Below are 14,504 nucleotides of genomic sequence, written 5' to 3' on the forward strand. Positions count from 1 at the left end.
GGAGAGGCAGAGAGAGGGAGAGAAGCAGACTCCTTGCTGAGCGCAGAGCCCCCATGTGCCCCTCAATCCCACGGCCCCGAGATTATAACCTGAACCAAAATCAAGATTTGGACGCTTAACCGACTGAGCCACCCAGGCGCCCCAGGAATTTTTTTGTTAATTGGAAAAAGAAGACAGTCATTTAACCTCTTCCTTTTTTTTGTAAAAAAAAAAAAAACCCATTAGAATTATGAAAATATTTAGATATGAGAAAAATAAGCTTTTCTTCTCAAAACTATAGCTTTGGGAACTGAGGAGAAAGGATTTTAATCACAAACCGCTTGTAGGATCCTGGCTATATTGCCATAATCCAGATGCAGTGTTTTTATTACAGAGCTCTATAGTTTTCTAGTGTGGGATAATACATATTTTGAAATATATATGATATGATGCTAAAAATAGAACTGGGGGTTCGGACCCCTTTAACTCTGTGTGAGCTTCTAGTTTTCTGGTTGGTTGTGATTTTAACCTGGTTACAGATGTGCCTTCTTAATCTTCCACACATATCATGGATTCACTTGCCCATATTCCTGGTCAGGAATGTGTTCATTACACATTCTCCTTTTAAATACATATTTTTTTAAAGATTTTTTATTTATTTATGTGACAGAGAGACAGCCAGCGAGAGAGGGAACAGAAGCAGGGGGAGTGGGAGAAGAAGAAGCAGGCTCCTAGCGGAGGAGCCTGATGTGGGGCTCGATCCTGGAACGCCAGGATCACGCCCTGAGCCGAAGGCAGACGCTTAATGACTGCGCTACCCAGGCACCCCTAAACACATATTTTGAAAAGTATTTTTCTTTCTAGAAGGCATAATCCCTGTCTATCACCATGACCTTCCCCAAAAAAGAAAAAAAATAGAATAAAACAATCTGGCCACATACATTCAAAGTGGCAGGGAACAATTTTTAAAGATCACTTTCACCTTATATACATACAGGGGGCCAGGCCCTCTGTAACCCCAAAGACAAGCAGTTCAGATTGTATCATTCCTTTTTTAGAAATTGGGCTATATATTTATCGTTCATGAAAAATTTAGAAACTACCTTAATCCTCGTAGAGAAATAATTCCCAGGACCTTCCCATTGCATTCTGAATTAGGACAGGTCCCCGAGGATCTCGACGAGGTGTTTCTTATATGCAGCCGTACCTTATGCTGAGGGTTCTGTAAGGAGAGCCGGGCAACGATTTGTTTATTGGCTTGGAATCCTATCTACGATGCTGTAGCCACGTCACTCTTTCTACCCACTTTCCAAGACCTTTATCTCTTTCATTTCTTACAACAACCCTGAGAGATGAGCATTTTCTTTCTCTGTCTTTGCAGAAAAGGAACTTGAATTTTTGGAGTGGGTAACTCACACTCAAATCCACGTCTTTTGCACCAAATGGCAGGCTCTTTGTTTTTTGGTTTTTGTTTTTGTTTGTTTGGTTGGATTTTTTAAGATTTTATTTATTTGACAGAGAGAGAGACAGCCAGCAAGAGAGGGAACACAACCAGGAGGAGTGGGAGAGGAAGAAGCAGGCTCCCAATGGAGGAGCCCGATGCGGGGCTCGATCCCAGAACGCTGGGATCACGCCCTGAGCCGAAGGCAGACGCTTAACGACTGAGCCACCCAGGCGCTCCAAGGGCAGGCTCTTTGAGCTACGTGGCTGCCACTGCCTCCCTGCATAAGATGAAAAACACTGTTTGGTCTATTTAAATATTAATTTTTGAATTTGAACTCTGGGTCACCTTTAGAAATTCAAATGTGTCAAAATCCTGTCCATCTTCTACATGTAAAACCAGTCTCTCCAGCCAGAGACCAAGGCCCCTGCAGAAAGGGCCGTGTGACTCAGTCTCCCCACAGCCCCTGGCCATGCCCTCCAGAACTTTCCACCCAGGCTCCTTTTATCCCCTCAGGTCAGTCCTGCAGTCCTGACACTTGCTGGCCTGCCAAGGGCAGGCGCAGGGATGGACCCTGAAAGGACAAGACCCTGGTGCCCGCCTTCACAGAGCAGTCGGCTACAGAGGGCTGCTAGTTTCCGGGGAGGTGGGCTCCCAGGGGCCTGTCCACACCCTCAAAGCCCAGCCTTTCTCCAGCAGCCCCTGCTGGCACCTCAGCTGGCCAGGGGCCACAGTGCAGCCTGGGGCCAGTTTCATTTCCCAGTTCTATTCGGACAGTGGTCTATTCAAAAAATATTCTTCTAATACATTTGTCAATAAATCTTCTGACTCGGGATACATCTGCATGTGAGCAAGAATAAAATCTAGTAGTTATGACATTGAGGAAAACTTTTAAGGGGCAAAAGGTTGAGGAGAGCCATGTCCGACTTGGACAGCAGGCACAAGTACTCTAAACATTCAGCCCTCTGCACTGAGTCCTAGGGTCACACTCAGTAAGGCAAGTGGATTAGTGCATGTCCCACAGATCGCAGGTGGACCCCAAGGGAGCCTGAGCACTGGACTGAGTCCCTGCAATGCTAACTCATGAGTTCAATAAGGTAACTAATAAGTGAGCAAAGCTGACTTTTAGAAACACTTCTTCCGCTCCTTCAGGAAGTTTCAAAACCCCTCGGCCTTATTTCTCTTAACTTCTAACGTCCACGACACCACCAGAACGCCGCCTCACTGGCTGAGCTCTGATGGATCTGTAACTCTCAGCAAGCAGGGGTTCTGAATATCAAGTTCCAACAAGTAACACCAAAATAAGGATTCAGCCACTAGATGGAGAAATTGCCCCAGTCAAGCACAGAGCACCATTCTGGTTCTCTGCAGGGAATACAAGAAGGAATTTATAAATGCCATATCGTGCAAACATAGAAGCCGTGACTTTTTGTCAATTCATGTGATGTGCTTTTGTTTGAATTGCTCGAATCAGGTAGACATCTCACGTTGATCTTTAAAGCTCTGTGTCATCGTGATCCACGATTCAGTGCTGACTACCTAAATCTCTTGAAAATCGTCTCTGGCATCTCTGTGGTAGTTAGCATCAAGGAAATACATGCAGCTTTCACTTCCCACCCTGCAGCTCGCTGGTGAAAGTATCAGGGTTCACCACAGGTTAAAATGCCCTTTTGGGACAAGGTCTTTGCAGCATCTATCCCAAAATCTTGCCCCAAAAAGAGAAGTCTGAATGATAACTAGACCAACCAAATTTGGATATTGCCTTTATTTTGCAGGAAATGTTTCCTGCTGATTGTCTTTGGCTACTTAAAAAGAAAAATATAAACAATCATAGGTTTAACAATAGGAGAGATTAACTACCTATGCTCAAAATAAACACATTCTAGTGGGCAGAGCAGGCAAATCTGCTTTTCAACTACAATCTGCTGTCCTCCGCTAGGACAGGGTTCTGTCCTTCGCAGCGCAGCTCCCACCGTGGCAGGTGCCGCAAAGGGCCTGGAATCTACCCGCAAGCAACAAGGAAGAGAATTAAGTGTGCTTTTTATCTTCCCAAGCAGGACTGATGGAGCTTACAGATTCTGATGTGCCAACTCACCTATGTGCCCTACGAGAAACAAACAAAAAGTTTCTGGACCCTAGCAAATCACTTTTATTGTGAATCGTGGTAATTCAGGCCAACCGTAGGGCTCCCAGGCCGAATTCACGTGCGCTCACCAGCGGCCGGAGACGGAGGGCACCGCACTCCTGGGGAACAGCAGAACACGGATCCCTCCGCTTATTTTAAAGGGAGGGTGATAAAGCCTATTCCTTCCCTGGACCCATGAGCTGCCACTTCGTACCCGGGAGAGCGATCGAATCCACACTGGAGGCCCCACACAGAAGTCCTGCGTCTGTTACAACACAGGCCTTGCTTCACATGGAAGGTGGTGACACGGGCGTCCACGAGGCTATGAGGCGGGCTTGGGCCGAGGCATCGTACTGGCTGTCGGGAATGTCTGTGGCCGTGGGGGCCCCTTCGTACAGCGGGGATCCCGAGGAGGAGGCGGCCTGGACCGGGTGTGTGAGAGGCGCAGCGTGCGCCGAGGAGCCCCGGAAGAACTGCGCTCCCAGCCCGTTGGACATCGCCGCCGTCTGAGCCCCGGGCGTGATGGTGCCGTTGCTCACAGACCACAGGCTGGGGTACTGGCTGAAAGCGGAAAACCGAGACAGTCAGGCAATCAGAGCCGGGGACACGAACACCCAGACCTCCGCCTGATCACCGCCCTAGACGGCGTCCTCCACACAGGCCGTTCGCTCTATTGTTAAGCCACGCTCCGAGGTGCGCAGAAGCTACTGTCCTGTCAATCAGCAGGAGACAAAATTACGGGAACTGCCTGCAAAGGTTGTGTGCGGTACTTGGCTCCTGCCCCAGCGCCAGTCGCGCTTCCAGACTGGTGGTTTGGCGCTCTCGTGCCCATTCCCAAGTCCCCAGATACCCCGAATCAGAGGTTTCGGGTGTCTAGGTGTCTATTAATGAGCACGCCCCAGCCGCTGCCGGGTTCTTGCCAGGGAAACAGAACCCTCCTGGAACATGAATGTACGAAAGATGCTTGAACGCGGCACCGACCCCCAAGCTCTGTCCTGTGCGGTGACACGCATGTCAGCGGGGGCGGGGCAGGACCAGCAGCCCGGACCGAGACCTGGGCGCGGATCCAGGCCTCCCCTTCGCTGGCTGTCGGGTAGCCCGGCCTGCGACCGGTTTCGAGCCTATCTCCCCATCCATGGAGGAAGGAGCTGGAAAGGGGTACGAAGTCCTTCAGTCTAGCAGCACAGACTAAAACATCATGCAACCGTGCTCGGACTGCTTTGAGAAAATGTCTTTCTATAACCGAATGTCTTTCCCTTGCTCCATGCTGTGCTGTATCGCTCACCAGGCCCTGTCCGGTGTTTCAGATGTGCTTGACCTTGAAAACAAACCTGAGTTGAACAGAGTAGTTCACTGCCCCCATTTCACAGAGAGAAGAAACAGCTCTGAGATGCCCCATCAGCCTGGGACCGCAGTGGGACTGTGGCGTCCCCAGGCCAGTGGCTTGTAACCTGCGGGTTAGTCCATTTATGTGCAGGTTTCTGAGCGACCTTCCGGCCCTTGAATGGTCGGCTGCTTTGAGCATTGTTTTATTTTTTAAGAGTAGACAATTAGATTATTATAAAGGAATTGTTTCCTAAACAAAAGAATTAAGATCTTGGGAATATTTTGGTATCTTATATACAATAAATGGCACTGCTTTCGTAGTCAAGATAACTTGTCTACAGACTCACTGTGAGCTGACGTGTTAAATCATTTAATATCGCTGAGCCTGTTTCCTCAGAAAATGAAAGCTGACTTTCAGCTTTGCCTTAGTTTTTTATAATAACCCTATGAAAAACAGCAATACACTTACCAATCAGCTTAATTTTTAAGCCAATCTCCCTGCACATTATTTTCAAGCTAATAATAAAACATTCATTGTTCTTTACGTTACCAGCATATATAAGGACTTTGATCCTGTATCCACAGAAAAGCCAACACATTTTTCCCTCTCAATTTAATAGCTCTTGTCAAAAATGGTTCTGGAAACATTTCTTCAAATTTCACCTGCTGACCCCAACAACTCTGTAAAAGACAAGCTGAGGATGGGGTTATAGAGCATCTTTTTTTCTTGCAGAAACAAGGCTCAGAGAGTTTAAGAGACTTGTCCTTTATAGGAACTAGTAAGTGCCAGAGCCAGGATGGGGGCCCCGGATTCACTCTGTTACAGCCCAGCTCCGTGCAGGACACCCCGAGGAGGCCACTGGCCCTCCCAGAAGACAGACTGGGACAGTAACACCGTGGTCATGTAACCTGGGATGCCAGGTTAATGGTAGAACTGCCAATAACAGACCAGCTGCCCACAGGTGAGTGGCAGAATAAAAACCAATGGATGGAAATGGCATGATGTCACACTCACGGTCCCAGGACAGCGCACATCACGACCAGACATACGTTACCTAGAGCCGGTGGGTGGGCCGGTGCTGTGGCTCATGGGGAGCATGCTGGTATGGGCAGGTGTCCCAAGGCTGGGCCAACTGTCATGGGATTGGAGCATGGACAGACATGTAGACGGATTGTCAGAATAGCCTACGGGGTGTAAGAAAGCGTCATTAGTGGGGAGCCTTCCAAGAGCGACAGAATACAGTGAAATACTAGCAACAACTTGTGGTACCCAACACTGAGAACAAATGGGTCCAGATATGAAACAGAGACTATCCAGGGCACCCCGGGGGACTCAGTCAGCTAAGCGTCTGCCTTCAGCTCAGGTCATGATCCCGGGATCCTGGGATCAAGTCCTGCGTCACCTTGCTCTCAGCATACACAAATTCCTTAGAGACTTACCTTAGCCCTAACCCCCACTCACTAGAAACTGTATCACCAGTTACACCTCACAGTCCCAGTGCGGCTCTTTCTGCCCACAGGTCCTGTCCCCATGCTATGATAAAAGCACCTTTTTGCACCAGAAACATCTCAAGAATTCTTTCTTGACCATGTGCTTGGCAGCTCCACATTAGGTCTGCTTGTCTGTCTGTTTTTGTGTTTGTTCCTTCATTCGTATGTGTGTGTGTGTGTGTGTGTGTGTGTGTGTTTCTGTCTGTCTGTCTGTCTAGTGGGGCTTCATTTATTTTTTTAGAGCGATTTTGGGTTCGCCGCAAAACTGACTGGCGAATATGGATGGTACCCATATGCCACCTGCTCTGGTGGGGCTCCCTGCTCAGCGGGGAGCCTGCTTCTCCCTCTGCCTGCCCCCCCCCCCCGCTCATGTGCTCTCTCTCTCAAATGAATAAATTGAACAAATTTTTTTTAAAAAGAAGACTATCCATTGGCCTGTTTAATTGATCATCAAAAGCAAATATTTATGGCCAAACCTATATATTAGAAAATATATTCTAATAAATGCAAGCTTTTTCTTTATCTTCAGATCAATGGATACCCTATAGAAAAGGAATCCTACCATCACTTGATTGGGGATTAATTATCTTTAAAAATAAACATAAATATAACTTTAGCCTAACTTTTCCCAAAATATTACTTAAGAGATGAAAAGACCTCACAAACCATTACTCTGGGCAAAACTAAAATATGATCTTCTAGCCTCAAAGTCTAGCCGCTGTTTCAATAAGACCCCATGGCTATTTCTTTACCAAATAAGCTCCTTTCATTTCAAATCAGCTTTAATTGCTTAATTGTTTTATGGTGTTCACTAGCTATGTTCCTCCTTTTAGAGCCAGACGAAATTAAGTCTGGGCATACGTGGTGTTAGAGGAAGTTAGATAAAGGGGTCTTAATGGTCTAGCCCTGTGTCCGTAGTCCGTAAGCACACATCAGGACCCTGGAAGCCTTCTGCTTCAGGACACCTGGGCCACTTTCGAGGTGATGCTGCTGCTGCTGGTCCAGGCACCATGCTTGGAGAAACAGACTTAGTGCCTCAGTGGGAGAATCACGGAAAATCGTGTGTGGGTCTAGTTAAGCCAGTAATTCTTATGCCTGGCTGGCCCAACATCATCACTTTACAGAGGCTCATAAACTATCCAAACCTGGGCCCCTAGACACAGACCCACAGTTCTGGGGTGAAAAAGCTCCAGCAGGAACTGAGTACATTCGGCACCATAAGCCCCCTAGTCTGGAGGTCCTGGTGGCTGAGCCAGCATCAATGGCACAGACATGAAATAAGGGTCCCTGTTGAGCCACTAAAGGACTGTCCTGGGTGTGTGCTCCAAGAGGTTCTCCTGATCTCGGGAGTCCATCCTACAGATGGCTTTCCTGCAGTGGTCTTCCATCCACCCCCAAACGCCAGGCCGACTTCGACTTAGGACTTACTTGGAGAATTGTTCCGATGTGCATAAGGGCTGGGGTAGGGGGATGGCCGGTGGTTCCTCAGGGCAGGGTACCTTTCACAGCCGTGCGTGGAGGGAAGTGAGAGGGGCCCTCCGAACTGAGGGTGGGGGGTGGCGGGTGGGCACAGGCTGCTGGTTCCAGGGATGAGCCACCCCCCTGCTGTGAGAAAAAAATGCTGAGTAACTGGCATTTGCATTACCTCCATTATTTAAAGGACAGGAGAGCTGAGACCAGGAATCTGAGGGTCTCTTCCCGAGGGGTCCCCGATGAAGTGAGGACTCATAGTGTCTCGCACTGAGTCTCCAGTCCAAGTCTTAAGGCATCTGGACTTCAACTCCACACGAGAGACCACAGGTTGACCAGGGTTTCCAAGCCCATGGGGCACCTGAGAAGAGCTGGGGGACCCCAGCCTCGGCCAACGCCCCCTGCTTCCTCAACCACTCTTATTCAAACCCACCAGAATCTTCCCAGGCCCGTCAGCTTCCAAGCCGTAACTGCTGAGCATGAAAAACCATAGAAACACGACATTCAGAGCCAGAGGGATCCAGACACATGGGGCGAGTCACACATGTGGTTCCCCCCACTCTCCGTTCGCCAGCTCCTAACACCTCACCACGACGGGGAGCTGTGTCCTTGTGGGACGTGTGGCCTTTTCTGCCACTTTTCTTCTGCTTTAGGCTCACCTTCTCCCCACTACGCATGTCCATCAGAAAATCACTCTGATGCTACGCTGCCCGCCCCTCACACTCCAATCTCTTCTCTATTCACTGCTTTTAAGTCTGTTGTTGTTGCTTTTAATTCAGAAAAGCAACCTCTAAGAGGGCAACTACTCTGGCTGTAATTTCCAAACAACAAACAATTCTTCAGACAACATTTAAACGAGGGCAAGGTCCGGACCTGCCCACAAAGCCTGCCCCTATCACCGGCTCGAGCGATGGCAGCCCGCGAACTACTTTAGGAGAGCCGTTTGTTAAATTAGCCCAGAAGTCGCTTAATGAAGAAATAGAGAACAGAAAACGAGTGCCCGGGAAATGTGCCGTGCTGGTCCCCGCAGCCTCTGAGAGTGGCAGCGAGCACTAACTTTCCTTTCCCCGTAATGTCGGTTATTTAAATTCCAAGCCCCCTCCGTGCACAGAGAGGAGAGCCACACGAAACTTCGAAACTTCGTCTCCTAACAGACGCTGCTCCAGCTTTGCTCTGGCTCGCAGAGCTCGGAAAGGAAGCCGGACTTGCAGCACTTTCCCCATCCTACAAGCCCCTGTTCCCACCACCAAAACCAGCCCGGGTTGCTGGGCCACTCCTGGAACCAAAATGGGCTACAGGAAAAACCACATCTGCTCCTAAGCTTCGTTCCAAAGGTGGTGCTTCAGCCTGCCATCATTAACAAAGAGAGAAACCATCTCACAGTGGCTGTAACTTTGAGCTGGCTTCTCCACTAGCCTAACAGAGCAGAGTCTAACCCCCCACCAAGATCTCAACCATCCGACCCAGCCATGGTTGGAGCTGCCTCGGGGCCAAACAACAGAGCCCGGGTAAATTCTCCCCTGACTTCTCGGTCAAGAGTCCCAGGTGCCAAATGAGCATCCAGAGCGGAGGCCGAAGACCAGTAATAGCATAGCCCCAACACCACGGGCCCATCTAAGGCCGTCTGCTCCCCAGCCACGCTCAGAAACGGGCTGTTGGCTGAGTCCCCAGCTCTGGCTCTCAGCAGCCTAGTCCCTGAAGCAAGGGACGTGGGGACAGAATGCAACAAACCGTACATTGGGAGTACCCAGACTGCTGGCTGTCTCCGGGTTCTTCCATCATATCTTTGTGGTCACTTCTGTCAAAAAAGTGTATTGAGTTGTCAAAAAGGAGGACATTCAGAAAATAGTATTTGCAGCAATATTTTCTCTTTCTGCATATTTCTTTGCCCAAAGGGTATAGTTAGAATTCTCTCACCTTTCCTTTGCATCAAGGAAAGCTTTTGCAAATGGATTGTATTTAATTTTAAGAGCCGTGATCTGAAAAACAAGAAATCACATTGACTGGTACATTATCCAACAGCCAGAGGATTTAATTTGGTCCCGAGAAATTGGGAAACATCTGTACCTCCCTTTACATATTCAAACATAATCAGACTCCCTTCCAGGTCTATTTTTCTATTTGGGTCTGAAGTGGCTGAGGAATTGTAATATTTCACAAAGAATACTACATTAATGGAAGTTTTTAAATGCTGCTTTTCTGAGTGCAATCCACAGTGAGTTTAACCTACTGCTGAGAGATTCAGTGTGCCTCAGTCAAACAAACATGGCTCAAAAAAACATCACTGGATCTTAGGAAACAGCGATTTGCTCATTCTAGTCGGCACTCAGCACCAACAACTTACCCAGCTAATCACAAAATGTCTGTTCTTTGGGGTCAGGCTTAGAGATTTACGGTATTTGTATCTAGCTGACCCTTCACACTGCCCAGGTTTAGAGGTTGCCCCTACCCTTTCAGGAAGATCTCCAAAGATTTTCTCACTCATCTTGTTCTCAAGAAATTCTCATAGAATTTAACCTAAATATTTTGTTCTTTTCACTCGGAGCTTTACAGAGAATTAAAGGAAAAATGCTTGAACAAGCACACATTTTAAACTTTTCTCCCCTGTCCCAATTTTATGGTCATAGTAGATTACTTGAAAAGGCATAACTTTTCAGTCTAAAGCACACCAACACACAGGACGTCCGCATCCTTTGCGACCTCCCAGGTCACATTCCCGCCCTGCCGCTCACCTCCTCGTTCTGATAAGCGGTCACTGCGATGAACTGGGTCTCTGGGAAGCAGTGGCTGGTAATCATGCGCTGGGCGCCCCCAACCCTCACTATGTGGACCCGAGGCTCATACTTGTGCAAGGAGTTCAACATGATCTGAGGGAAGCACATACAAGACCTTCAGATAACGAAACATCCATTTGCCCGGCTGTGGAGGAGAAAAACACATCCATGGCGCAAAAAACACTGTAGCTCACAAGAAAGTGTCTTTACTGTTGAAGTTACTGGCTTTCCCCTCAGGTGCTGCTCCCGATGACTGGTTTAAGAAAAGGAATGTGAGAAGCTGCACACCATTAAAGGCAATGAACGCCCATCGTGAAATCCTTTGACCTGGTGCAATAACGTTCTAAAGCTTCCAGGATGGCTACAGACATCTTTAAAAGCCTGAGCTTGCTTGCACCTTGCTTGAACATGGGGTCTCCCAGTAAAAATGCCCAAATAAGAACATTCTTAGAAGAGGACAAATTTACAAGTCTGTTCAGACCACGCAGCAAACACGATGGCACATATTTAGCTCAGAAGTGATCCTTTACCATCAAGGCTCATCCGTTCTCTATCTCTAGGAAACTTGAAGGGTTGAATGCAGAAGTTCCCCAAAGCCTGAGACCTGTTGAGTCTTCAAAGGTGACGCTCTGCACCCCCCCCCCACTCCCCGCCTTGGTGTTACTGTCATCAGCTTACTATAAACAACACTGAAGGCTTAATTGAGGAAGGCTGTGGCAGTTTCTCCAGGACAGATGTCACCTCCCGCGCAAGCACCGTCCCTTCTACCACAAGGAAGGGGCAGACCTGGCCGCCTGGCGCTGTCCCTGCACCCCACCACCCCGCGGGCTCTAGCACACCTACCTGACCCCCTCCGTTGAGCTTGTTGGTGAGCTTGACTTTGCTGAAGGAGACGGGGGCCTTCATCCAGTGGGCCCCGAAGTTGGGCGAGTCGGGGTGGATGTAGACACAGCTGGGCGCCTGAGGCTCGGGCTTGCCCCCCGGGACCCACTCTCCGTTCACGTATTTCCAGCGGTGGTTGTCGGCAGCCACGAAGTCCAGCAAGAAGGAGTACATGGCATTGGGGTCCAGGCCAGACACGTTCACCTTCAGCACCGGGAACATCCTCCTGCAAAGGAAGGAGTGCAGCCAGAGGACCCCGGATCTGAGACTTCAGACCTTTGGACCTAAGGCACAAAGCTTGGGACAGAGACATCTCTCATTTGGGGGCATAGAGAAGCCCCCAACCCCCCATTCCCAGAGCCCCTTAAGTCCCCAGAGTCCTCCACACTATCCCACGGCCCCCGGAGGAAGTGCGACGATTAGGGGACACAAGACTCTGTTCCCGGAGCCCACCGGAAAGGAGCAAGAAGAACCCCACTGGGAGAAAACTGTCGGACAGCGGGAAACTCTCCCCCAGGCCTCCCGACGCTTGGCGCACGCCGAGCTCCGGGCGCCCCTACCTGCCGTTCTTGGTCACGATCATCTCGTTGGTGAGCTCCTTGAAGCGCAGCCACAGCTCACTCTCCTCGAGGCCCACGCGCAGCTCGCGCTCCGTGGGGTCGCCCTTCTCGCTGCCCGCCTGCAGCTCGCTCTCCACGGCGCTCAGCAGGTGGTCCACTCGGTACTGCAGGCTCTTCCCCGCGCTCTCGGCGCCGGGGGAGCTCATCCTCCCGCCCGCCCCCTCCCCACCGCCCCCCGAAGCCCCTACTGGCTACGCGAGAGCCACCTTCAACCCCGTCGGCGGCCGCTGTCCCGAGACGGCGCGGGGCTCCCAGCACTGGCCCCGAGGAGGGCGCGGACCGAGATCTGGGGGGGAGGGGGCGGGGGAGAGGGGTGGGGGGGAAGGTTATTCCACTTGAACTCCCGCGAGGCAAGGCTAGAGTAAGTCTCCGGGGAGAGAAACCGCGTCCCCTCCCATAAATAGAGCGGCGGCTGCGGCGGAGGGGGCCGGCGGATTGGGCCGCGCGCCCTTTGAAGTGCGGGGGCCGCTGCCCATTGGCCGCGCGCGGCCATTTCAGACCCGGCCGGCGGGCTGGGGCGCCCGGGGGCCCACAATGCGTTCCCGCGCCTGTTTCATGTAAATCCCGGGCCGGGCCCTGCGCGCCCCGGCCCAGCCCCGACACCTCCGCCCTCCCCCAAATGTTTGCACCTCCATCAAAGCGGCGGGGCGGGCCGCGGGCGCGGTGGGGGTGGAGGAGCCGGGCGCCCGAGCTCGCCCCGGCCCGCACGTCCCCGAGGGGCTGCCGGGCCGCCGGCGACGCGCCCCAGCTCTCGCACCCGGGCCAGCCTGGACCGCACAGCGGGGTCTGCTGCGCCCGGCCGGAGGCCCTCGGCGCCCCGCCGGCGCCCGGCGAGCCCAGCCCCGCTGAAGGGCGCGCCCTGTCGGCTTCGCCCGGGTCCCGCTGGTCTCGCTTTGAAGGCTCAGCGCTCTGCCGAGCGGAGTCCCGTCCTGACACGTCCCTCGCCCCGCGGCGCTGCAGGTGGCCCGGCTAACACCTAGGCCGGTGGACCAGCCCACCCCGGGGCCCCTGTTCCCGCGCCTTCGCGGGTGTGGAAGGGGGAGCCTCGCGCCCGGCGCCTCGGGCTCCGCGCCACAGAGGGAAATACTCAAAATCACCCCAACGAGCCCTTTCAGGGAGTTTTCCCGCTTCCTGTGTAAAACAGGACTTCGATGACGAGGTTGCGCGTGCACTCGGTGTGACCTGGAGTCTGCGCGGCTTCTGTGGGCTGAGCTTTGTTTGTGTGGAAGGCGGGAGTGGAAGGGGCCGGGCAAGGTGCTCTCCCGGGAGCGGGGCTTGGGGCGCGCCTCCCCGCCAGGCCCCGGCCGGCCGCCGCGCCCCGCGGTGTGGGGAGCCGGTGGTTTATTACCTTTCGGTGAGAACCTCCGCGAGGAGAGCGAAGGAAAGGTGACAATGAGCAGGAAATAGTTCAATAAGGTCTCTTTAAACAATAACATTCCTCCTAAAACGGGAGCCCAGGAAGAGAGAAGGAAGCAGAAGCTCCGAGCGCTGGCTGCGCGCCTCGGAACCCTTCGCCCACCACTCTAACCTGAGCGCGTGCTTCCAGGCTGTTTCCAGGTCTTCTTGGCGCGCACCCCACCCTCACGCCCTGTGGGAACAGCCAGTGCATCGCGTGGGGCGCCCGACTCAGAGCAGCCCTGCGCCCTAGTTAGGGGTCTCTCTCGGAAGGACTTGGAATGTGCGCCCCGGCGACCCCTTTCCTGCCGGTGCCTGGCCCGGCGCAAGCCGCAGGGGGGATCCGGGCCCGGGGCGGAGGACCGCCCGGCCTCTCCCTTCCAAGAGCCAGCCCAGGGATTAACGCGGGTGCCTGCTGCCCCCCGGGTGGGGCGAGGATGCTTCCAGGGCTGTTTTTCCGCCCCTCTCCAAATGGGTACTGAAGAGTCGGGAAGCCCAGCTCGCCTCGGTACTGTCGGCGTTTCTCAGTTTCTTTTGTTGTCTCAGATGCTTGGGATACCCAAGGGGATGACCCGAGGGGGGAATTCTTCTTCTGGAAAGAGGCACCAAAAGGACCTCATTTGCCCCTGACACCCGGACCCTCCTGAGTCGCCCTCCATCCGGCTCTTCGAGCCATGGGCTTTGTAGGGCTTGTGAGTGAGCCTTTCCTAAGAGAATACAAGTTTCTCAAAGGTCATTTCTGCGGCCCAAGACCGCCTGAGCTTCGGCACTTGGAATAAAGGGGAAAAGCTGGGTGTGAGGTGGAGGAAGAAGGGTGGGTCCCTGGTGGCGACTGAATGTCTCTCAAACCTGGGTCGGAAGCTGGGCGTCCAATGCTTCCTGCCCTAGGGCTCAAGCTCTCTCCCGCTGACCATTTTGGGGTCGTTTTCTCAAAGTCCAATGCCGGAGGGCTTTCAGATGGTTCCAGAACTGTGGTTCTGATTTCAGTTGGCTCCCCTAAC

At 52.1% G+C, this 14,504-nt stretch overlaps 1 protein-coding gene across 3 annotated transcripts; it reads right to left on the reverse strand.

Moving 5' to 3' along the window:
* Nucleotides 1–3,832: 3,832 nt before the first annotated feature.
* On the reverse strand, nucleotides 3,833–12,254 carry TBXT (T-box transcription factor T). 3 transcript variants are annotated; one of them, XM_008688550.2, is made up of 8 exons: nucleotides 12,049–12,254; nucleotides 11,450–11,714; nucleotides 10,565–10,699; nucleotides 9,750–9,811; nucleotides 9,569–9,630; nucleotides 7,791–7,964; nucleotides 5,927–6,056; nucleotides 3,833–4,106 (listed from the first exon to the last, which is right to left on the reverse strand). In XM_008688550.2, exons 1-8 carry the CDS (start codon nucleotides 12,252–12,254, stop codon nucleotides 3,833–3,835), a joined length of 1,308 nt encoding a protein of 435 aa, XP_008686772.2. The 3 variants fall into 3 exon arrangements, with proteins under 3 accessions (XP_008686772.2, XP_040483449.1, XP_040483450.1); XM_040627515.1 differs by having other exon boundaries at nucleotides 7,791–7,967; XM_040627516.1 differs by lacking the exon at nucleotides 7,791–7,964.
* Between the last annotated feature and the right edge of the window lie 2,250 nt (nucleotides 12,255–14,504).

This window comes from Ursus maritimus, unplaced genomic scaffold (assembly GCF_017311325.1).
Source record: "Ursus maritimus isolate PB19 unplaced genomic scaffold, ASM1731132v1 scaffold_13, whole genome shotgun sequence".
NCBI classification, from domain to species: Eukaryota; Metazoa; Chordata; class Mammalia; order Carnivora; family Ursidae; genus Ursus; species Ursus maritimus.